The 25,346-nt window shown below is 38.9% G+C and overlaps 1 protein-coding gene across 1 annotated transcript in view; it reads right to left on the bottom strand.

The window, feature by feature from the left end:
• The window catches only part of CPEB4 (cytoplasmic polyadenylation element binding protein 4), a 57,355-nt gene that overhangs the window by 31,303 nt on the left and 706 nt on the right, over positions 1-25,346 (bottom strand). Inside the window, exons 2-3 of the mRNA XM_035105310.3 lie at positions 23,124-25,152; positions 11,019-11,100 (exon numbers count right to left, since the gene is read on the bottom strand). Of these exons, the coding sequence (XP_034961201.1) occupies positions 11,019-11,100; positions 23,124-24,248 (1,207 nt within the window). The 5' untranslated portion in view covers positions 24,249-25,152. The remainder of the gene's footprint in view (positions 1-11,018; positions 11,101-23,123; positions 25,153-25,346) is intronic.

The raw sequence follows: 25,346 nt of genomic DNA, 5'->3' as shown, positions 1-25,346 counted from the left end.
ACCTAGAAGACATAGGATTCACTTAAAGGGCTGAAAGAGCACTTTGCCTCAGACAAGCCTTCTGCAACCTCAAGGGTGGGAAATCTTAGGCCTTTTTCCTTTAAAGTTGGAAAGTGCACTCCATAGCACAAACGGCTTATAAAATTCTTCTGGTTCAAAAGAGGTATGCCATAAATGAGAAAGGGGAACTGCTATTTGAGAAAAACAATTCCAAAGCTTCCTTGGTATGCAAAGCTAATCGCACAGTTCTCTGGATACAAGCCACCCTCACTAATAAAGCCTCCCTTTTGTTTACTACAGTGTCAAACATTCCCATTGTCAATTTTTATTTTATTATTATTTTGCCAACTAGCAAAATCCAAAATACATTTTTTCACTTTTAGGTCTAGCAACTTGCAGGTCCCTCTTAAGCACTGACTACCGTATATAATTGTTGTTTGAATAAAACTTTAAAGACATTCATAGCAAACAATGTAGTATTATTTGCTAAATTACGCACAATACATATCACGATCTCAAGGTGGCAATCTAAGTTTAGGTATGAGAAGAACATATTGCATATATTTCTCTTTCCCCCTAGGAGGCAGGCTAAATGGTTTCAAAAATTCCAGAAATGTTACACCTCTACTTTCCAACAGCTAGAAACAAAAGCAGGCATAGGCAAATTCGGCCCTCCAGATGTTTTGGGACTACAACTCCCATCATCCCGAGCTAACAGGACCAGTGGTCAGGGATGGTGGGAGATGTAGTCACAAAACATCTGGAGGGCCAAGTTTGCCTATGCCTTATCAAAAATACAGTGGTACCTCTACTTACGAATTTAATGCGTTCCGAACGCACATTCGTAAGTCAAAAAAAAATTGTAAGTCGAATCCCATAGGAATGCCTTGGGAGAAAAAATTTGTAAGTAGAAAAAATCCTATCTAAATCGCATCCAAGATGGCGGATGGAGCTCCGTTCGTAAGTAGAAACATTCCTAAGTAGAGTTATTCGTAAGTAGAGGTACCACTGTATCAACTTCCCAATCAGATGACTTCTTCATTCTCCTAAATCTTTTTAAAGTTAACCCCATCAAACACATGTTCTAGGCTCTTCTCCCTTCCCAGTCCAGTCCACCCCACCTTCTACACTTAACACATTTACAGTTCTGTTACTGCCAAAGTCATTTTCTTGTTTCTCTACTCATACTTTGCAGAAGCTTGTTCTGCTGAAAGCCCAGCACTCATCTTATCCCATACCACGCAAGCACCTCCTGCATGGATTTTTACACAAGTGCTGCACTTTCTCTTTGCTTTCCAAGAGAACCCACCCACTACTGAAACAGATGAAAATGGACAACAATGACAGAGGACACGAAAGCCTTCTTCAGGTGTTCTCTATACATGTTAAGTAAACATACAAGAGGGGGCCATGGGGACAAGCACATGTTCTCATCCCCAACAGTTCTTCTGGGTTGGAGGCAGTCTTTTGAAGCTGGAAACCTCCTGCACTCACTGAGGCTCCCACACATTTTATAACCCCGATTTTCCCATTTGTGGAGGGAAATCAGAAGAATGGCAGGTTTGGTGGTGGTGGAGCTGGTGTGCTTGCTTCCATGCCCCCCCCCCCGCATGTTTACTTAACTTGTATAAAATATGCCTTAAGAGGGCTCCGGTTCCATACAGATCCTTCAAGTATTATCAATGAAGGGGGAGAAAGCACCAAAATAAAGATTTTGACACTCCCCTATCTCCTGAGAATGTACAAACCTGGTAACCAGTCTGGTTATGTTTTGAACTTTAAAAACTTGGTTTCTTATTAGGCATTACCACCTTAAGCAAGCCACTGGAAGGTTTACAGCCTCTTCAAACCAAGGGGTCACTTTCATCTCTCTAAAAACAACAGTGATTAGTTAGCATTGTGTCTTACTTGAAGGAGGCAGCTTTTTGGAGTTACTTTAGAATAACTTCCTTGAATAAGGTTTTTTTAAAGCATAGTTTCAGTGAGCTGTTTATTAGTTGTCCAAAATACTGAATAAGTCACTCATTTGCCTTTGATCTTGCACACTAGTGGCTGTGGCTTTCTGAAAGCTCCGTCAAAGGATGTTCAACAAGTCAGTGGTTGCCGTTTTACTGCAAATGGACACATGTGACTGCAACCTCAAGAGAAGTCTTCAAACCACAAAACCTTCACACAGAAAGTGTTCCAAGCATAATAGGCACTTCAGAAAAATAAGCAAATCTAAAGAAAGAATAATGGGCCCATCATAGAAATAAATGAAGGGAGAGTTTAAATCAGGCATCCCCAAACTTCGGCCCTCCAGATGTTTTGGACTACAATTCCCATCATCCCTGAGCACTGGTCCTGTTACCTAGGGATCATGGGAGTTGTAGGCCAAAATATCTGGAGGGCCGCAGTTTGGGGATGCCTGGTTTAAATCATTCCTTTCACTCCTCATACTCTATCTAAATAGGGGTTTTTTTTCCTTTTGGAAATTTGTATTGCTTTATCAAAAACATATGGACAAACTAACCCATAACCATACAAGCAATAACGAAACCATACATGGAGCAGATTCAATATAAAAACAGAGGTGCAGTTACATATAACCAAGTCTTTAAGCTGAGTCTATATAAACCAACCACATCAAGGAGTGAGTCATGGGAGCGGTACTTATACGGTGCTCCCTATTTAGATAATATAGAAATGGAGACTAGGCTGCATCAAAACTGTTCAATTTGGTTTTGCCCCAGACTACACATCTCTATCAACATTCAGATAAAGCAATGTTCCATACATTAGTAAAGCATAGGGTTTGCATAAAAATCTAAAATTTCTTCATATTACAAAATTATTACAAGGCAGCTGTGTTGCAATACATGCAACAGCCTCTCTAATTAATGCAGAAAGTAATGTGCTGTAGCTTGCTGCACACCCAACTAGCTTTTGAGTCAGCATTTTGCAATTCAAAAAAAAACAGACTAAGAAGGCTCTGAACTTTTCTGTGACACAGTCTTCTTGTCACCAAAATTTCTTTTTCTTGCATATAAGAGGTGGACTAAGAAAACACAAGCAGAATGTTTCTGCATCCTCCTATTTATAGATAGCAAGCTTCCACTATTATTTAACATATTATACTGGGGCCTTCCCCTAGTTTGCTATTACTTCACCATTCTAGTTGTAAGTGGCACCATTTTATTTTAATACTGGAAGAGAAAAGTGAGGTGTTATAGAAATCTTATCCTCAATGATCAAAGTACAGTACATAAAAACACTGCAGTTGTCTTAGCAGTTTAATACGATGCAACCAGCTGGGCTTGATACATTTAATGTACCTCCTACAATAACCTAATCTGCTCTCATTAATACTATCACCATTTTCTCTTCAAAGATTTTAAGAATGGAACAGGAAAGCCAGTAACTATATATATATTTAAATAATGACTTCATCTAAAAGAGAGATAATTTTTTAATCTTCCTCAACATCATTAACCTAAGCATTTTGCCATTTTAAGAGCACTTCATGACTTTGCTTTGGTTGCTTTTAACTAACCTCACACAACAGTGTGAAAGCTTAGCAGAGCTGAATAATCCCAAATTCACATGTATATTAATCAACTGACGGTTAGTAATTTGGAAAGATTGTGGGTTTATTGTTATTCATTATTAATGTTAATAATAGTTTGATTTATTACTCATATATCACCCTACGGTCTCAGGGCAGGGTACAACAATATAAGATACAGTACAATAATTAAAAGAGTTTAACAAAAAATAGGGTTATGGCAGATAAAAAGCAGATTATTATGAATAGCTCAACAAAAACATTAACTCAGTGTGTAGTGTTAAAAAAAAGAGTGGAAAATTCCAGGCAAAGCATTGACAATAAGACTACCAGTATCATAATGTCATTCTATAAAATCTCTGGTGTGACTGTATTTGAAATCCATAGTGCCCCATAGTACAGAAATGGATTCAATGCAAAAAGGGCAACCAATGTGATCAAGTGAGTTAGGGCACTTTCCCTACAAGGAATGACTAACACACTTGGGACTTTTCAGTTTACTAACATCTAAAGGGTTTTTTTTTGGGGGGGGGACAGGCTTATAAACATTAGACCTTTTATCTCAGGGTCATGGAATCAAGCCCCATGTTTGGCAAAAAAATCCCCACATTGCAGGCTGTTGCACTAGATGACACTTGTGGATAGATTCAGGACAGACAAGATAAAGCACATCTTTACACAATGCATAATTGATGGATTCACTACCACAAGATGTGGTTACCAACACTAGCTTTAGATTACTTTAAATGAGGATTTTGTAAAATCATTTGGTATAGATCTATCAGTAGCTATCAGCCAGGGTTGCTAAGTGGAAGATCCATTTTCATAAACAATATTCCACTGAATACCCATTAAGAGGGATGGACACATGGGAGGCCTATTGCATCCACGCCTTGCTTGATGACTTGCTGGAGGCATCTGGTTGAGCACTCTGGAAAACAGGATGCTAAACTAAATGAAGGCTTGATCTGATCCAGCAGGGCTCTTCTTATGTTTTTATTATGCCACTATCCTCCTTCAGTTAATCAGCTTCTTCCTGCCCTACTTCCAGGCAACTGATGACCATTTGAGACTATGCATTATATTTTATTATAGAAAAGAAAGCATATGGTCTGATTCATTATTAGCATGACAATGATCAAATTGCCATCTCAAATAACTGTAGTGAGGAGGAGGAGAAGCAGGTCTCTCTGTGTCAAGTTCAGTCCATGAAAGTCAAATCTCTCATAAAGGAAATGCAATTAAGTCTCTAGAGAAAGACTTCTACAGACACTCTTGTGGATATAAATATCATACTGAAAATGACAGCTGCTCAAGGCAGGCGAATAACAGAGGATTCAGGAAGGTGGTCAACAAAAACAAAGTTCCCTAACATTCTACAATAGTTTAGAGGACAATTGTTTGGCTAGTATAACTCACTGTCTCTGCTAAAATACAAAAGTGCAGTACTTAAAAAAAACACATAACAAACATTCCAGGAAGAAAAGCCAAGCAAATATGCTTCTTTATGAGGCTATTGATACACATTTTACCCCCCCCCCCAAAAAAATCCCCTCTACATACAGGAAGATGCCCTATACCAAATCAGACCATTGATCCATATAACTTAGTGCTGTCTACACCAACTGGCAGCAGCTCTCCAGGGTTTAAGAGACAGGGAGTAATCCCCACCTGCTATGAATTGAATCTGGACCTTCTACACACAAAGCAGATGCTCGACCTCTGAGCTATGGTCCTTCCCAATACAGACAAAAAAGTATGCAGTCTTCTGGAGATATTGTGCTAACAATGTCTCAAAAAAATTAAGGGTGAAGCCAGTCCCATTGCTCTTCAAAAATCACCAATGATAACCAGAAAAACATACCCTTTTGCAGCTATCACTTAATAGTGGCTTACCCCAACACCAGTTTCCTACACACATTTTGTTTTCTTCAGCTTTCAATTACCGTAATCAATTGGGTATACATTTTAAAAGCTGAACATAGACTACTGTCTCTTCTTGTTCGGCAAACACATTTGAGAGAACAGGAGTGTATGTATGAGAGCTCACGAGAACTTTGGGTAACAATCCTGATTTCTATTCTTAGCCAAGAGATTTGAACAGGTCACATAATCACACACTCTCTATTCCAAGATCTACATTTCATACAGCAGGGATGAGAAATCTGCAGCCTCCAAGTGGTTGTTGGATTACAACTCCCATCATACCAACCATGGGTGGGGCTGACATCTGGAGGGTTACCAGTTCCCCATCCCTGTCATACAGTAATTTCTCCATTCCTTTCTCATAACCCATTATCATGGCTAGGTATTAAATTGCATCAACCTAACCAGTGTTTCTACTACAATCAAGATTTTGAAGCCGTTCGGCAAACCATAGGCACAATGGGAACATTGGTTAACATGAAACAGTGTTAAGGTCAGTGCCGACGTAGTTATTAACCATAATGATGGGGGCAGTAAAAGGGAGAATTCTCACGAGAGAGAAGGCAGCTTACAAGTCTGTGGCCCATTCCCAGGAACTACTGGCCATCTTAATTCATCCACCAACCATTTATTCCATGTTATTATATGGTTTTATGCTAATTTGTCTCCTGGTGCAACTTTTATATTAATTGATTTGGTTGACTGTATTCATATTTTATTTATCTGAAATCTGTGAACTGCCTAAGGGACATGATTAATTGGGTAGTATATGTGACAAAAATACATTAAAGATTTTTTTAAAATTTCTTCTTTAGTTGCTAGTTTGTTAGTAACCATTCCCCTCTCAACGTTTACAGGCTTTCAGTGCCTGCAAGTCAGTGGTGCTCGGATCCAGAGGCAATGGTGGGAAGAACAATGGATGTGACCTTAGTACAGTGGGATGCATTCCAGCCAAATGAAAGTCAGTGGCTTCTACATTCCAGTCAGCCAGGAAGAGGTATGATCACAGTTCAATGACATATTCCTGCTAACCAGAATCACCCAGAGAGGGGCTGTGGCATGGGAGAGTCCCACGGTCCATGATTAGGGCCTGGGGTTCTCTATCCCTGACCTTAAGGCAATAGCCTCTGAGGAAAAGAATAATTATCATGTCTCCAGCCTGCCTACAATCAACTCTAGCTTTGTTCGTTTGTTTCAAGGGGTGCTTCAAAATTTTCAGTGTTGGAAACGTATAATCAAATGTCTTGATGTGGGTTATCTGTAGGAGGTTTAGTAGCGCGGTCATACCCCATTTATGTATCCCTCTAGTGCCATCAGTTTTATATTTTTATATTTTTATTATCCCTCTGATGCCTTCAGTTTTATATGTTTATCTTTGTATTGAGAAATGTTTTTTTTATTTCTGACTATCGGTCGAATAAAGTATATTGAGATAATTTTCAGTGGTCAAAGTCTGACATGATTACTTCTTATGTGATGAATGTAACACTCAGTCAGATATGAATTGAGCTATCTGTGCTATCATTATCCGGTGTGCCAATCCAATTTCATGGGATTCAGAATGTTTTCTAGAGTTGTAGTGTGAGTCTATTTTTAAAACTTCGCAAGCAACAAAGGCTTCTGACAATTATCTCACATTTGAAAGGAAATGCCACCTTGAAAAATAACTTGTAGTATACAGAAATATTTATATCCCCATATACCCAGTAATGAGTTGATGAATAGCTTTACAGAGTCACATCTTACATCTTTTTGGGATGCTTATTAAAAAAAAACTATGAAGAGTTACAGTACATAGCCTCTTAAAAGCGTGCAATGACAAAATAGCACAACTGAACTATAATAAATATTTCACATTAAATAGCTAAAATGCATACATGGAATGTTAAGAACTTTGACAGCAATTCTATTTTAGATTATGTCTATTTGGAGGGCAATTAACCTAGATTACTTATTTATGAAAGGAACCCATGTCCCTTTTCTGCAGTTCTTATCAGGATGAAGCACCTAAAAGCACACAGAATATTTCCCAGACCAAGCAGTTCTGATTGCTATGACAAGGTGACTGCAGATTCAGTTGAGTAAGACATTGACACAGTTTGCATGTAATGCTAAGCCAACCCATGGCTAAAGGCGAATGTGTAAGCATATACCGTATGTATTCACAGCAAAGATGGCAGCAACTTCACTCCTCTGGTCATCCTACTGCCATGCTTCCTGGAGCAAAGCCATGGTCTGGCATGGCATGGCATCAATCCAAATCGAGACTCATGGTGGTTTGCGTTCCCCAGACAAGTCATGAGCTGCAAGTCCCACACACACACCCAAACAAACCATTAGCTACAGCTTATGGTTTGTCTGAAGCAAGACAAATCACAAGCCCAGGTTCAGATGTAATGCTAAGCCAAACCATGGTTAAGCTCCAGGCAGTGTGGCAGCAGGCAAAGCAGGCACACAGATGAGGCAGGGTGAAGCAGCTGCCTCAGGTGGCAGAAATGCAAGAGGCAGCACCCAGCCTGCCCCACTGCTTCTGCCGCCACTGGAACGCCCCACTCTCACCTTGTTTCGGCAAAAGTGGGGAGTTCCACCACTCTGCTTTGCTGCTGGTCTCTCTCTGCCCCTGGGGGCAGAAGGAGGCCCATGGGAAAGTTCGCTGCAGGGCACGGAGTCTCAGCATGGGGGGAAAGCCCTTCCTACATCCCACCACCACCACCAGTGGAGTAGAAAGAGAAAAAGCCCTTGCAGAGCCTCATACATACACACCCCAAGTGTGGGGGGCGGCAGCAGGGCATTTAGTCTGAAACACCAAAATGCTTTGGACTGCCCCTGGAAGCAGGAGGACCAGGGGAGGTATGAAACAGCTGCAATTTTTGCTACAAGTAGTCACATGCTCACACATTCATGTTTAGCCAGGCCATTAGCCAGTTGTGGATACTCAAATGAGGAACTGAAAGTTATCTGAACCAAATTCAAAGGTACTCCTCCCAAGAAGCAAGGTACAGAATATACAGTCCTTGGAAAGGCTCTGAAACCCAACAACAGTATCATGTAACTGAAATCAAACAATAAGGTATGTCCGTTGCTACTGTTCAAGGCATGGGAGTTACCTGGTTACATCACACCACTTGATAAGTTGTGTTTTCTATAGGCTGGTTCCACCCAGCATAATGTAAGTTATATACTTGATATCAGTATAAGCCTGGAGGGTAATTAATTACAAAGATAGGACATTTTTGTCCTTGCACATGAGGCAACATGGTTATATATTAAGATTCTCTTTCACATGGTTTAAGGCCATGGCGCAGGAAGCTAACTGAAACTGGATTTGGCTCTCTTCTCTTTGAGGAAAGACCATACCTGCTGCTCAGGTCCCCCATATGTTTCACCTGGATAATTTATTCTCCACCCTGAATAGCTATTTGGGTTTGGTGACAGTGGTAGCTACTGCTTTCACCCCAGAAGTGGGTAGAAGCAACTCTGGCTAGCCACTGTGTCAAGCATTTTGGAATTCTTTGTGACAAGAAGAACTATTAAAGGGTAAGTTAATTCCATTACTACCAGCAACCTAGACAATAGAAGAAATTTAGTTTCCAGGAAGGTCGTAAATCTGCTCTAGCCATGCCAAGACCAGTGATGAACTAGAGCAAAAGCCTTGGACAAAGTAGATAAATAAGGGAGTCTGACACATAAAACCCCAAGACATGCAAGTTAAGATTATTGCTTAAGCACTGACCCTAAACAAGACAAATGTCTTGCTTAACATGCTGCTTCTAGGAGGTTGTACATTAATATCTTTCAGGTATGTTTTGATTCAAACCATTTTCAGAACAGAAGAATGGTTATTTATGTGACTTCATCAATTCCTCAAGCTGTACCATTTTCAGCTGATAGAAGCATTGTTCATTTTGTCAGACAGCAGACATTTATTAATTTATTCTCTACATCCAGAGTAGGCAGTATGTGTACCCACCAAGATGTTTCTGACAAAGTTTTCAATGTCAAAGTGTCAATGTCAGAATTTACAAGATTTCAGCAGTGAATTTGGACTAGGAGTATCATCCATTCTGCATCATGCACAGATTAACTGGAGTCTGCAGGAACACAAAATGCTCAATGATAACAAATAATTTTGTCATCACATATGCAAGAGTTTAAAATATTTCGAATCAACTTCAAGTCTGAAAAATGGGGAGTCAGGCCATTTCTATATCCCTAATTACTAGTAGTATAGTTCCCCATTGTTGAGGCCTCAGCCTGCTATTGGGCCTGGTTGTTCCTAGGAACTCTTGAACCAATCCATATACAGTAATGGGAAATATAGTTACCACGGTCAAAGAGGCCACCCATTTCACCAGGCTTAGGAGCAGAGATGGAACATGGGAACTACCTTTCCCATAATTCCATGAGTCATTGAAAAGAAGTTAATTATGGAGTGGAACCAGTGCATTTGGCCTGTCCCAAGTTATCTGGACCTTAAACTTCAATTCAGTGGCAAATTCTGCACCATCTTGTTCTTTAGGTGTATCACAATATAGAGGAACCACAATGAAACAACACTGAATGGCATCTTCATCCAAACCAAAATTCATCACTTCTGTAACTTATACGCTTAGCTCACTTTTTCCACCAGCTTACCAGACAGACAGTACATACTCTAGGGCTAGGTCAGTTGGTTACATTGTACTCCAACAAAACTCCTAATATTCAAAAGACTCTTGTACAGTGGTACCTCGGTTTATGAACACAATTGGTTCCGGAAGTCTGTTCATAAACTGAAGCGTTCATAAACTGAAGCGAACTTTCCCATTGAAAGTAATGGAAGGTGGATTAATCCGTTCCAGACGGTCCGCGGAGTAACCGTTCATAAACTGAAGCGAACTTTTCCATTGAAAGTAATGGAAAGTGGATTAATCCGTTCCAGACGGGTCCGCGAAGTACTTAAACTGAAGCGTTCATAAACTGAAACATGGGTGTAATTGGTTCCGGAAGTCTGTTCATAAACTGAAGCGTTCATAAACTGAAGCGAACTTTCCCATTAAAAGTAATGGAAAGTGAATTAATCCGTTCCAGATGGGTCCGCGGTGTTCATAAACCGAAAATTCATAAACCGAGGTGTTCATAAACCGAGGTTCCACTGTATATCTTGTTGGTATAACAGGATTGCCCAACACTGTAAAATATCATACTGAGGAAAATAGGCCAACAGGGTAGGTGCATTTTACATATCTTCAGATAAGGCTTCAATTTTAAATCACATTTTAAAAGTGTTACTAATCTGAAGCCACTTCAGAAAGCAATGTTGGAAAACATGGCCTGTGTTTTTAAGTGGTATTATGCCAAGGAGGCCATTAAGCACACACAAATGTTTTACTGACGGCTTCCTCTTGCAGAAAAAGAAAAAGGAGGTCCAGAGTCTGGACAAACGAACAAATAGGAGGGGGAAGTACCGGTAACTGCTTTAGCTATTCTATAAATACTTGAACTTCATACTTTGTGCAAGTATGTCAGCCTAATTATTTATTGCAGGAAAAGAGTAATCCAAGTTTACCTTTCAGTGAATCACTTTCAGCTCTCATTATGTCAATTAGTGAGTTCTCCAGTGAATGCATGTCAAAAGTTCTTGTGCGATCCTGCAAGTAAAACACAAATACCAGTTTAAAGAGAATGCTACTAAGAACTACCCAAAAACCTTTTCAAATCAGATTTTTTTAAAGCAGCAATTTACGGTAATAAAATACTCAGAATCAGCTTATATTGATTAGAGCAAAGCAAACTATTAATGGTTTGGAGAACAGTTTCTAAGCAGTGGAAGCTGCAGCGTTTACTAAAGTTAAGTGGGTATACAGTGGATCAGTCCCTTGGAGCACAATAATATTGAAACAAAAGTACTGTAAGGAAGTCAAGGTTATCTGAACCTAATTCAGAGGTACTCCTACCAAGAAACAAGATACAGACAGAATATATAATGTCTGCATCGTTTGAGTAAATATTTTTCATATGTAGCATAAAGATTGCTTTAACGCAATTTAGTTTGATTTAATATTTGCATGTCACTTTTGCAATGAAGTTGAACTCAAAGTGGCTCACAATAACAAAGCAATAAAAACAAGTGAACAGCATTTTGATCAATACGATAATATCAAATACATAATAAGTAAGGCAAAACCAGTTCTACAAATAATGCAGTTCAAAACAACCTCACATTTAAAAAAATATTCAAAAAGATTTTTTATCAGTATTTAAGGCAAATCAAGACCTAGTGAAAAGCATTTCAGAATTCACTGTCACTAAATGATGACCTTAAATATGTTGTGTGTTTTAGACAACACTTTCTCTCATATAAAATCCCACTACTTTTAGGGATCTCCAGTAGGCTACCTTTCCATGGATAATTAGATACGTGTACCCAAAATGCGGATTTTCCAGTGTAGTATGGCAGCTCTGGAATACTTTCTTGGGGAGGCCTCCAAGGCTACATCATATGGTGTTAGCTGTCAACTGAACACTTACTTATTTTAGAATACATTTTAGTTCTCAAGTCTCAACTGGATAGTTTTGCTCTCATTGTATGTAATTATATTGATATTTTGCATTGATATTTTGCTGTGTGTTTTGTTAGGTTGTTGTAAACTACCTTAAGCACATTCAGGATGGAAATGCAGTTTAAATCCAAAATATATTGAAGCAAATTTAAGACAGTCAAGAGCTACCACCAGTCCTGTTTGGAAAGTAGAATCACAATATGTGAATAAACAAAATAATAAAAATACAACGCTATCTGATGCAAGGCCCTGTTTGCCAAATTTCATCAGCTTGACACATCAAATGCTGATTTAAAACCACAGACTTCAAGCCTCAGTAAAAGTAGTTTCAAAAAACAATTATATTTAGTTCTTTATGCAATTAGAGTAAAACATAACTAGTTAATCATTTCCAAACACTCACATTGATATAAACAAAGTGGTGAAACAGTCCAAGTGGGAATCATCCTTACTGATCTAAATTTTTACTCTACTGATAATATATATTCAGGCTTGTATCCCCCCCCCATGTTATACAAAGGTATAAATAATTCTTTTTAAATATGAAGCATTTTTAAATATTACAAACAACTTTTTATGACCATAATCTCAAAACCATCCTCTTAGCATTCAAAGCCCAAAGAGCTCATCTATTTACTTGAAATGCAGCAGTGCAGTACATAATGTCATTTGCTCTGTGCTATAGTTATCAGTAGTTTCTGGTCAGATGCAGTTCAATAAAAACTGCAAGTCTTAGAATTCTACTTACTTCAAATATTGGTATTCCACATTACCTAGTGTTCCAGATAACAAGAGTACACTGCATATGTTGAAATTCCATTCAGTGTAGTGAGACCAACATTGGAATTTACATAGATATTTAACTGAGGCACAATGATTTGCAGTGAAGGCATTACCATGTTGTCATCTGTAACACACTTCCCACGTATTTCTCACATACAATAGCCAAAACCATCACTTAGCACGCACTTTCATAGTTCAGTCTTGACTGAAACAACAAATACCCAGCTAAACAGAAAGTTCAATGTTGTGTCATCTGGAGGAGGTAGAGCACTCTAGAGGAGCCAGCCACTGATGCTGCAATGTGCATCATGCATGATGTCACATGCGTGCGACATGCACCAGGCCTCCTCAACAATATCCAACAAATATTCAGAGGGGTGAAGACATCTTGCCCCCACCCCGAAGAGTTGGCATACCTGCTAAGATGTGCCCACTGGTTTATATTTCAAATTTCTCATTCTTGTTTTAATGGGTATAACATTAGTCCCAGGTAGTTTATTTAAACTCACCTACCTAAAAAAATAAAAAAATGTTTTCTTCCCTAGAGGAAAGTATTATGAACTTACTCGGGACATGGGATTAGCAGCGAGGCTTTGTTTAACTATGCATACGAGCCCTGCTTGCAGTTCTTGCCTCCCTACCCTTGAGGTCAAGCTGTAATTTTCCAAGGTCAGTAGAGACCTGCCAAGTTACAAGTTTAAATACCAGCTCATCTCTTACACCCATTTTCAAGAGGCCAGGTAAGTAATAAAAGCATGGCAATCCAATAGTTGAAATGAAATTTGGTATATATATTTTTAAAATATAATTCTCCATCAAAACTTGCTTTAACCCACCCCCCCCCCCTCCATAAGGGAAAAGATTAAAAGTAAATTGTTAAGCCAATGCTTGAAACAACAGACCTTGTTGATGCTGAGCTTTGCTAGTATACACGGTTTTCGAGTTTAAAATGCATATCCTTCTCAATTTCTTACCCCCTTATTTCCTTACTGCCTCCCTAGGATCAGATGAAAATGAGAAAGGTCTATGTATCTGCACACTGATGTTGAAGACTGTTATGCAATTGGTCTTAGAGAAGGTAATGTGGCTTAGTATACAGTTTTGGACTTTGACTAGATTGTGATCAGCATGTTCTAAAGTCAGAAAGAAGGAACAGAAGGAAGTCAAAAACTTGTGAAAAATAGAAGAGAGCTCTTTTGGTCCCTAATACCTGTCACTCAAATGGAGGGGCCTACACAGGTTCCATCTTCTCAACCAGGAAAGATAACCTTAGTTCACCCATGGTAAAAAAATAAAAATAAAAGGCAACAAGTTATCTCACAAAACAACAAAGAGAGACTATAAAAGCATGGTCCGCATTCCAAGGCAATGCATAATTAAGTTTTTAGAACATTTTAAAAATGCTTTTTTCCATTTTAGTTAGAACGCTACTTACTCTTATCATATATGCTAAGTACGGTGGAGAACTCATGGGTTCTGCTGTGGGTCAGCAGAGCTCATGCCTGAGACAGACATTATCCTCCCATTTAATATAATACTATTCAAACTGACAGCACTTGCAAGTTTCTGCACCAGCCAAAACTCACGTGATTGAGTAAAAAAAAAAAACTATTTAGTTTTGAACATCAAGCATTAGAACAGAACATCAAGGAAAGGTTTGAAGATCTTTGGAATTAGTCATCCAGTTGTCATAATTAATGAGTTGTGAGCATCAAGTAGGTGTGATGCCAGTTTTAGACCTGCCACATCTTGCAACAGTATCTGTATTCATGTCTCAAGAAAAGTTATGAAGACATTCAAGTCACTGTGTAAAAACACAGGGAGATCCAGGAAAGCATAGTTTTGACAAGTGATCATTTCTTACAACCTGTTTCAGCAGACATATACTGTACTTAAAAGCCAATGAGAGTCTGACCATTCTTAGGAGATACAAGAAATTCCTATGAGATGAACTCAGCAGCCTTTCACCAAACCTAACTTACATATGGATATAATGACTGGGTAAGAAGATGGGTGATGAGCAGGTTGCCACTACATGACTTACAGGAACTAATAGGGCACTGTCTATTTTTACAGACTTTTGGCTTCACACTGTTCCTTCTTATTTAATGTAAAACACATAATCTCATCATATTCTCAACTATTCTGGCACCTCCCACCTCTAGGAAGACCTCAACCTATTTTCTTTTCTTGTCAAAGGGAGGCTGACATGTCTATAGTTAGTGGTATTCTTCCATAACAATTTCTTAACATTCTGTATAGACAGATCATACTACATCTTTCCTGGAATATTCTTCATATTTAATCAATATCTTGAAATTTAAGCCAGGATAGCTTTATAGAAAAAATGTACCGTATTAAGGTGCCATATGCACAGTTCTGAAATAAAACATGCCTTATGGCCAAGAAGAAATAGAATATAGTACGTCCCTGCTACCCAATTCAAGAAAAGTTGCTTCACACTTGCAAAGGATGGGTCCATCAATATGCAGAGTGGGTGGTCATGCTTTCTGCTAGTTAAGAAGGAGTATGTCTGAAGACATCTGATAAGCATGCAACTAGGAGCCTAAAGCCTCGTCCACACTTCCACTTGTCCCATGCCTAGCTCAGAAAATGATTTGTGCTTTGGCAAAACCATATTTTCCCTTGTGTTTGTTAAGCATTGTTCTCTTAAAAACTTGGGTGTCCAGGAGTAACCTTCAGAGTGGTTTCCCCCACTGCAACAAGCAGTTAAAAGGAGAGTGTAAGTCAGTTGCAATTCTACTTTCTGTCTCACGTTTTAACACTCAAGAACAAAATCTATTTATCTCTGTGATGCAAATGTTGGCATCATTGTGGGAGGGGTGCTCAGGGGTAGGGCACCATTTTTTTTTAACCCTAAGAGAGCTGCTGCTAGCTGGAGTAGTAGATAGGGCTTAATATGCCAATGCAGAGCTTCGCATGTTCATTCTGAAGTGGTACAGTACAAGAGGGCTACCATACAACATGGCTCTTACTTCTTTTTCTATATAATAGGAATAGTGTGCTCTTGTCCAGGTCCCCTGGAAATTGAGCCAGTTTTCTCCAGCCAAAGGACCATTTATTCTGGGGTTGCTTTTATTCTGGTGTGGATGGGGAAGTACAAAAACAGATTCAATGTTTGTCAAATATGAGTAGTTGCATAGCTTCCCTTTAAAATAAACACATATTGACTCTAATGGGGGGGTGAAAACAATGGTCATTGCCCTCCCCCAATATCCCATTGGACACCACATCAAGTCACTGTGCTAACCTCAAAATACCTACATAAATGAATTAATCAAGACTGATGACTATATGGGCATAATAAATAAGTAAACAGGTGACCAGCAGCACAATAAAGCATGAGTACTTGGGTTTATTTACTGCAGTTTGCTATAATATATCTGTAGTTTTGCTTTAACAGATGGTTCAAAGGATACTGAATTGGAAAGTCTACAATGAACAAGCAAGTAATTGTGCTAATAAGAGCCTGGCTAATAAAGATTACATTACTAAATAACAGTATTCTACCACTAAAGAATAGAAGGCTGTCGACTGATAAGGAAATAGCAGCTGTTTCTCAGAGACATACCAGTATCATCATGCATTTTGTACATTTAGTCAAGATGCAAGACACTTCTAAGTAATTAATTAAACCTCACAGGTTTAAAAAGATTTTTGCAAAAGTAAACACTGATGGTAGTAAGCATCAGATATTTGCTTAATATACACTAAAGGGTGTCAGTTAATATTCTGCACTGTGCTATAACAGCTTCATTTGAAAGAGAAATAAAATGGTTGGTGTCTTTCCTCAAGGTTGAAATCATTTTGAAACATGTGCCATTGCTTATCAGCCTCCAAAAAGACAAGGGGACATATTTTAATGCAGAGATTGCACAACTGAGCCAAATTTGCAGGAGTTCTTGTTCCACACACTGGTACCAATCCATAACTTCCATTTTAAAATTGTGTGGGTGTGCATGCATGCGCATACACACACACCAGCCTGAATCATACTTCAGACTACATAAAGGCTCTCTTTAAGAGAAAAAACCTGAAAGGACTATTAAAGATTGCATACTCCTGAGGTTTCCTGCATACAGAGCGTGCATTGTGATACTCTTGAACATACAGTATTAGAAATAGGAGTCACAAATAATTATGGCACATCTCTGCTTTCAAGAAGCTTTGATGCAAACACAACTTTAGAACTTCAGCAATTTTTCCTGCAGTAGGCAGTGAAATCTTGTTCTGGATTCAGGCAGAGTGCTTGCACTTTCAAAACTAAACTTGCTACCATCTGTGTTCCCCAAGCACAGTAATACTTAAAATGGGAGATCCCTTCCAGTGCTCATTTGATGGGAGGTTTGGGCAGCCCTTATTGAAATCCACAGGCTCTGCTCTCTGAATATCTCTACTTTTAGCCAAATAATGTCTCCATAAGTTTTTTTAAAAATAGTCACTATTAGGATGTCACATACGGTAAGGATTCTGGACCCCTGTAATTCAAGCAGTGGCACTAGGTTCTGCAGTTGTATAAAAATTCAGTGGTGCAAGAAGAACATAAAATTATGACATCTACATTTTTGTGTAACCCCTTGCACCATATGGCATCCCTATGCTTGTACGATTTCATTCTACTCTTACTGGGTAGAACATGCATACACGCAGACTAAGGGTCACAATGTGTCACAGTTTACCCATATCACCTGATAGTTACTGCTGAATGTTTCTATATTGTGTTTCCCAGGGTGAAGCAATCTAATCCATAAATTGCCAACATGAATGCCAAACACTGTAGAATCAAAAGCCTGTCTGGGTGTGACAAACTTGCTTGTAGCAAAGGCTGTGGTGTGTCTTTTCAAGTGAGAGTTCTTTGAAGATTAAGGCTTCAGTAACAATGTTTGCTGATGATGTAAGCAATTTAATTGAAGCATTGTTTAAAGAATAAGCATATGTTAACTCATCATATTTTATGCTCTGCTCTTGTACATATAAACACACCTGAATTTAAAAACAAGTCTTGGGTTTCTGAAACCTGTCTGAAAACTATTATTTAAATAATCCTTATCACCTAAGAGGTATCCTAGATAAGTAGTTCTTCCTCGCTCATGTCTACCACTCTGAAAAATGCAGGACAAGGAGAGGAGCAAAAGGAATATAAATATTTCTTTTTATACAGACCAGCAATACTGCTTCAGCCCCTCTCATCATGGTTGGTACCTTGTCTCTACCATTACCTTCCTTCTACAGCTCTTTCAATGACATGATTTTAAAAAGAGGTTCTTAAATGCACTGAAATTTTGGCTATATTAAAGAAGAAGTAGGGAAAATATTGCAAAAGCCTTTATTGCTTAAGCAAAAACCACCTGACTCTTGCTGAACAACTTTTGAGTTTTATGGGTTGGAGTGACTTGTTCATGTTCTCCCAGTCTGATTCTAGGTAAAACTTGCACATGTATAGCCAGTTTTTAAAATAATAATAATAATAATAATAATGCACTGAATCCAATTTGGGCCTGTTTGGGAAGTGTATAAAACAAACGCTGTCCCCTGTTGTCCTCCTAGCAGCTAGCTCCTTGCTGTCCATCAGAGTAACTGGTTTATTTACAGTACATGAATATGAGAATCATTCCAAAACTTCCTTATAAAGGCCACTTGAAAACCCTGATGCCATGAAGTGATTCAAGGATAGGGAAATTAAGACCAAATGAGATAAAAATTCTAAATCTGTTTTCACAACTCTTGATTCAAATTATGAGATTTTATCATGAATAGCCACAGCAGGAGAAAACCATCAACACTTTGCTAGCTGTTGAGAAACCACCTGTGTGAAAGCAGCCCTGCAGATTTCAGTCGAGTTGCCCAGGGAAAAGATCAGAATCTGAACTTTTGTTTGAAATGTCTTAACAGCAAGAAGTCTGTGAATATGTTTAACAGATGTATTTTCAGTCGATAGATTCAAGATATTTCAATAGTCTGCTCTAATGTAAGCTAAATATATAGAATTGAAGTCTTCTTTCTATCATCAATAATATATCTTCCTATCTAAACCTTAACCTTCTTTATTGCTAAACTGGCAAGGTGTCCCACTTTTATGAAGTACACAGGAGAAAATCTTCGTAAACATGAGGGCAGAGCATCAGCAAAAAGCAGTTGCTATGACCAAGTCTATTATACTGCTGACTTCAAATAGTGACACAATGGAAAATAAGACAATGAGATCTTTAAAAGACAATAAGACACCAGGAGTGCAATCTTATACTCAGAAATAAGCTCCACTTAGTTCAGTGGAACATCCACAAAAATATCACATCATTGCCAACTTTTTCCTCAGATGTCCAAATAGTTGCCTTATTATGCAAGATAAAGTTCTATTTAAGAATAACTTATTATTATTCAATGAATAATAAGCTAACACTACACTCACAGGATTTTTAAAAGTTTTTAAATCAATGTGAAAATTAAATGAATCTTTAGTTGAATCACTAAGCCTCCATTTTCTGCTAAATGGTATGATCTTATGTGTCTTTCTTAAAAAAGGAAATATTGCAAAGAGATGGCATGAAGTATTATATTATTAATAATATCCCGCTTTCTCACATGGTTTATCTAGCATTTTCAAATGTTCAAAGTGCTTTGCATACATTTTCTCAGTAAAAGCACATTACATTGACAGCTGCATTGAATTTTGAGAATTACAAGCAGGTCATATTACAGAATCTAGTCAACAGTATTCTAGCCAGGGCATTATTTCTACAACCATAATGATGTTTTTGCTTTTACAGCATGCTTGCAAATAAATATGGAGCGATCACTTACCTTTTAGTCTATTATCCACCACTATGCTTTTGCAAGACCAAGCTCCAGCATTTTGAAGCAGGCCGAACAACGTAAGTAATCTCCCATTCTACCAGGCCAGAAATACTATGCACTGGCATGTCAAATGCATGCATACCCTTTATAGTTTAAAAGGCTGCTGGCAAAAGGGAGAGTGAGCCACATGCACAGCCCTATTGCTCTGTGCTGCATTTCTGGATTCAAACTGCACTGCAGGTTACACTGGCTCTGTGTGCAGCTTTCTTCTCCCTTTGTGTCTTTAGAGACCAGAACTAAGATAACAGTGAGCCACAAGCACAGCTCATATTGCTCTATGGTATATTTTTTGGTTGAGAAACCACAGAAGGACAATTCACACTATTTTACAGACCTTTAACCACCACCATGTGGGCAGATACAGGAAGGAAAGCCACGTCCAGCTGCTACCCCCACCCGCCCGCCCCCCCCCCCCGGCTACCCGCCTGCGTATCTGTTCATGAGGAGAGAATTGGTACTGGCTATGGCTGAGAAATAACCTGCATAGCCTCTTTAAAGTGTCTGGGCACATTTATTTGCAAACCAAGTCTATAGGTCCGCTTCTGTTGAAGCAGACCAAACGTTGCTTTACACTGCTGCAGACATAATGGCGTCCTTCCCTAATAAGATGGCACTAGGGATATCCTCTATATCCAACCAGGGATATCCCCAAGAATCATAATTAGTTGCAGACATTGTATGAGCTTTCACACTTCCAGGAATCCCTCCAAAGTTCAAAAATGCTGCATTGTGGAACTGGTTGTGTTCCGATCTCCTCCCCAGCAGCACAGTACGGGAACTCTCGTACAGCAATGCAGCATCCCATCCAGGAAAACAGTGATGCAGCAGTGCCGACAGCTGTTACTAGGGGCAGGACTGGATTATGTCACCAGACATACATTTTGGCATCACATTAATATCAACAGTCAAGCACTTGGTCCTTGTGTACTGCTATGCTGTTCAAGGTGGGTAGAATTTGATTTGTTCTCAAGTGCCCTTAAAGCATCGAATCCTTATTCCTAATTTGTGACAGAAGAATTTAGGCCTATGTGCTTATAATTAAGAGACCCGAGTCCAACACCATCTTCCTGTTTACAATACCCTAGATTTATACATAATGTCATGATGAATTACAGCATAGGTGAATATATATAATTAAACTACGTTCCTGTAAAATATCTGCATGAACATTAAAGCCAACATCTTTCAGAAAGAAAGCCAGCTCTGTACTTCTAACAGAGGATCTTTTGCTATAAGAGAAAATCCCTCAAGGATATGGATTTTGTATTTCAAAAGGCATTCAGATGAGACTAAAAAGAGATTCTGCACTTATTATATTTATATAAACATTGCAAAACCCCGCTTTATAGAAGAGCCAACTTATATTAGGAAGCTACTTGTGTATGGATATGTTAAAATAGCAAGAGGTCACCCAGTGAATGGGTTAGTCACGATCAAGTAACACTGCCATCTACTTAAGCCATTTTGTTATAGCTACCAAGATAGTTTGTGTGTAGTGATACTAAACATGGGCCCAAGAAGATTCTAGCAATTATAGGTCCAGGCAGAGACAGGCCTGATTTGATGTATTTAGGGCCTTTCATTTATGTAAAGCTTTGCAAACACACTTTATATTGCACATTTTGTTTTGAGTTGCATATACCTTGCATGCTTACTTGAACAATGAGGGCCAACTCATTTATTTTTTAGTTATTTGTGCAAAGAAAAAAAGCATTATGGATATTATACTAGAAAAGGTAAATGTCCAAGATCATTTCAAAATTTATAAGAGGATTTGCTTGAGTGCTATGTTCTTTTGAAGTCCTGTTCTTGTCTTGCTCATCACAGAACTCAAGCAGTGACAAACTGGAAACCATTTCATTAAAATACCTTTCTTTCACTAGGCACAAGAAAAGAATTCAGACTTGGTCTTGCCATGGCCTTCTGTTTACTGCTTAAGTAAACAGAAAACAACCTACTGCCACAAATTATTTTTGACCACAATATAAGAAAAGCATGTGTCAAGATACAGACCATAGCCCCAAGAGTAGCAACCCAAAAATGGTGTGCCAGTACACCAACAGAAAATTTCCATCTCTGACATTCATAGATTTGAGGCCTTAACTACAGGAGTTAGGACATGGTCTTATTCTGTCACTGTGTAGCTACGTTGTCATGGTACAGAATGAATTAAACAGGAGGTCGGAGCTTGCTGCAGTGAGAGTGCTAGTACTAATGGTTTCCAAGGTTAAATTCGGTCTTCTCCATGAGCCCTTTATACACTTCCAGTCTGAAAAATTATTTCAAGACTTCTAGCTGTACAGCATGAACTAAAAAGCCTCATTAATGATAGTGCTTTTACCAGAGAACTGCATGCAAGATAATACAAGAACTTCCACTTATCTGTGCAGTATAACTAGATTATAAAATATATTTAGATCTTTAAGACTGTATTTAAGTCAAGTATAGGTTTCTTCTGATCTACTGGTTTTCCTATCCCAAATTACAACAAAACTAGGTCACACCATGTTTTGGCTTATACCATGCCTAGAAATGCAAGAAAAAAATTGCAATCTTTGCTTTTTTACACACCACCCATGAATCCCTTGGTTTCAAAATCCTCTTTATAAAAAAATTAAACCCATCAAGCTTAATCACAAATTCCAAAATAAAAAATAAAATTGCCATTGTCCAGATTTTCACTGATTACGTGGCTGGCTGTTTTTAATAGTAATTAACCTTCAGAAACTGGAGACAAATTCCAAATACATTTTAAGCACACAGCCTCTTTCCTGATAACATATGGCCTCATTTGAACAGCATAGTAGGCCAATGTCTGAAGCGAGTCTATATCTATTTTTAGTAATGACTCGTAATCTACCAAAATCTATTGCCCTTGCTGGAGGAGATCAGCTCAACATTTTGTAAGAAAACTATAAATCCAGTGGACTATTTTTTAACAGATGCATTCCTATTGAACGGATAAATTTCACAAAGCCATAGGTATATTTTCTGATAGTCCAGTTTTAGGATCCAGTACTTGTGTACCGGTACTAAAAACATAATGCTATTGCCATACGGTAAAAAAGAAAAGAAAAAAGGATTCCATTTCAGCTGCTCCGGTTTTTTTAGGACTTCTCCACCCCACAAAAGAATTATATCAATAATCACTCTTGCAACTGTTTTATTGATCAGGTGCATTAACTTGACAGCAAACTACCTATATAACAGATGCACTCTTAGGCTATAGTTACTTCTCTGACAAACACTATACAGAACATTCATGATTCAGAGATGAGCAATCATGAAGCCTGAAATGTCAAAGGATAAACTATATACAAGAGGTGTATTTTTAAAATTAAGTCCTCAGTTCTAATAATAGAAACCATGCAAAAACAACAGAGTCCTGCTATTTCTGCAACCATTTAGCACATTTCTGAATATTCTATTTAGTATTAGTAGAATAATCTCACCTGAAAAGGAAAGATATTGTCAGCTCTGTTCAAACTGTCCTCCATCCAAGATTTTGGAGCAAAAGCGGAGCTGGGCCGTGCATACTTCTGCAACTGGATATGATTACTTGGGAAATTCTTCTTCAGGGGTGAGATGGAGTTCAGGGGTGTGATTCCTCCATTCAGTCCCCTGCGGTGGTCTCGCCCTTGGGACCCTCCCCACCCACCATATCCACCACCGCCACCAGGACTCCATGAAGAAGACGGTGTAGGTGATGGGCTTTGGTAGCTGCTCCATGGAGAAGGTGGTTTGTTAAGATTATTAGCAAGATGAGGCAGTTGATTAAAAGCAGCATTTCTATGCGTAAATGGAGGTGGATGAGGGCTTGCAGGAGACCTTCTCTGTTGTTGATGCTGATTGTGATGATGCTGAAAATGGGGGTGATGAGGGTGGTGTTGAGAGAGGGGTCCAATTTGAGGGGAAAAACTACCCCCAAAGCCAGGACTGACATGATGTGGAAAATTCTGAAACAGCAGAGCACCATTATTAGCTGAAGCAGGAGGAACCCCTCCCTGATGGAAGAAACTCGCATCTTCATTGATTATTGTTGAAGAAGAAGGAGCTATAGCTGCTGACCAGTTACTGAAACCAGTCAGAGAAGATGCTGTAGATGTCAAGGGCTGGCTTGAAGTACCCAGCCCTGTAGCCTCTTGATAATCAAATCCTGTTAACACTGGCGATTCTATTCTTATTTTCTCCTTCCCATTGCCGTTCTCGGAAGAATTATCTCCCTGGTTTTCTTCAGATTTAGATTTTTCTGATTCAGGCAGCATGCCTGCTTCCTGACTTTGACTAGGGGAAAGCTGCTGTTTTTCTAGGGAGTCTTGCTTTTCCTGTTGCTGAGTTTTAGATTTTTCAGACCCCAGAATCTCATCCTGAATGTTATGGGCAGCTGGAGCAGGAAAGAGCCAAGCTGACCCAGCACTACTGCCATTGGCAGCTGTGTTATTTATAAAAGCAGCGGGGCTGGGGGTTGCATTTTGATGGTGGTGCGGAGGCTGCAGATGTGGATGAAATCTGACTGGAAAAGCTGACTTATTCCCGGTGTTGTTTTGCACTAACACGCCAAACCCGTAATCCCCCATTTATTTTATTTAGGATTTTAATTCCGTCTGGAAAGAAAAAACAAAACAAAACTTTAAAATGTTTTTGTTCTTCTACTAAAGCAAGATAATTGAAAATTACTACAGATCTTTCACCTCTCCCTTCTTTCCCACCTACCCACTTGAGATATCTGATTTGGATATTATTCCTGGAATCTTATTAATGAGATCAATTAAAATATTGACATGAATAGACTAGTGTTCACTTCCTTCAAATATCCAGAAGGAATAGAAAGTAAATCTTTGGTTAACAAAACAAGAGGTTTCCTTTTTTCCTAAAAGGAAATGCACAAGAATGATGTGGGGATGAAAGAAAGCTCCTGGGAATTCTTTAAAAAAAGATTTTTAAAAAAACTTTTTTGCCTTAACAACCACTTCAACCTGCCCATGTACACGTTAATGGAAACAATACCATGACATCTGGTGCTCCTCACTCCTTCACAGCTCCAAAAATATATTTAAATCTGGAATAATTTAATAAATTCTATATAATCTAATATATATCTGTGTTCTATTCTAACAGTCTTTGCTGCTAAAAATCTGAATTTTTTTACCTCAGGATTTCAATGGTGGAGCAAGTTGTACAGGAGAGCTTTCCCCACCCCCCCAACCTGTGCTGCTACTGCCTTTGCCTATGCAGATGCCCTTCTGACAAGTCCTTTCCATATAAAGCAGGGGAGGGTGTGAGGATTTGTTCCTGTTTTAATCTCTAGATATCTGCATTCACTGCGTGTTGTGTGTATGTGTACGGACTGAGTTGTGCAGGAGGAGGGTGGATTCTTGTTGTTGCTGCCACTGGTTGGGTGGGTTCCTGGTTGCTGCTTTTCCGAGCTCGCTTCCTATTATGATCCGATATTTGTGTGTCCTTCAGATGAATCCTGGCTGCCTGCAGAGGAAAATTTTCACCTCAGAAAAATCAGCAGTCAAGTGTTTGGAGGGGGGCGGGGGGTTGAAATAAGTATATCTGGGGAGCAGAGTTTAGACATTTTAAAGCCATCAGCAGAATAATTTATTGTGCGACAGCGGGGGGGGGGGAGGGGGAGAGATCGGGCTCAGATCCTTGGACTGAGAATATTTAGA

Source organism: Zootoca vivipara, chromosome 2 (assembly GCF_965207765.1).
Source record: "Zootoca vivipara chromosome 2, rZooViv2.hap1.1, whole genome shotgun sequence".
Classification (NCBI taxonomy): domain Eukaryota; kingdom Metazoa; phylum Chordata; class Lepidosauria; order Squamata; family Lacertidae; genus Zootoca; species Zootoca vivipara.
This window is presented reverse-complemented; position numbering and strand designations above follow the sequence as displayed.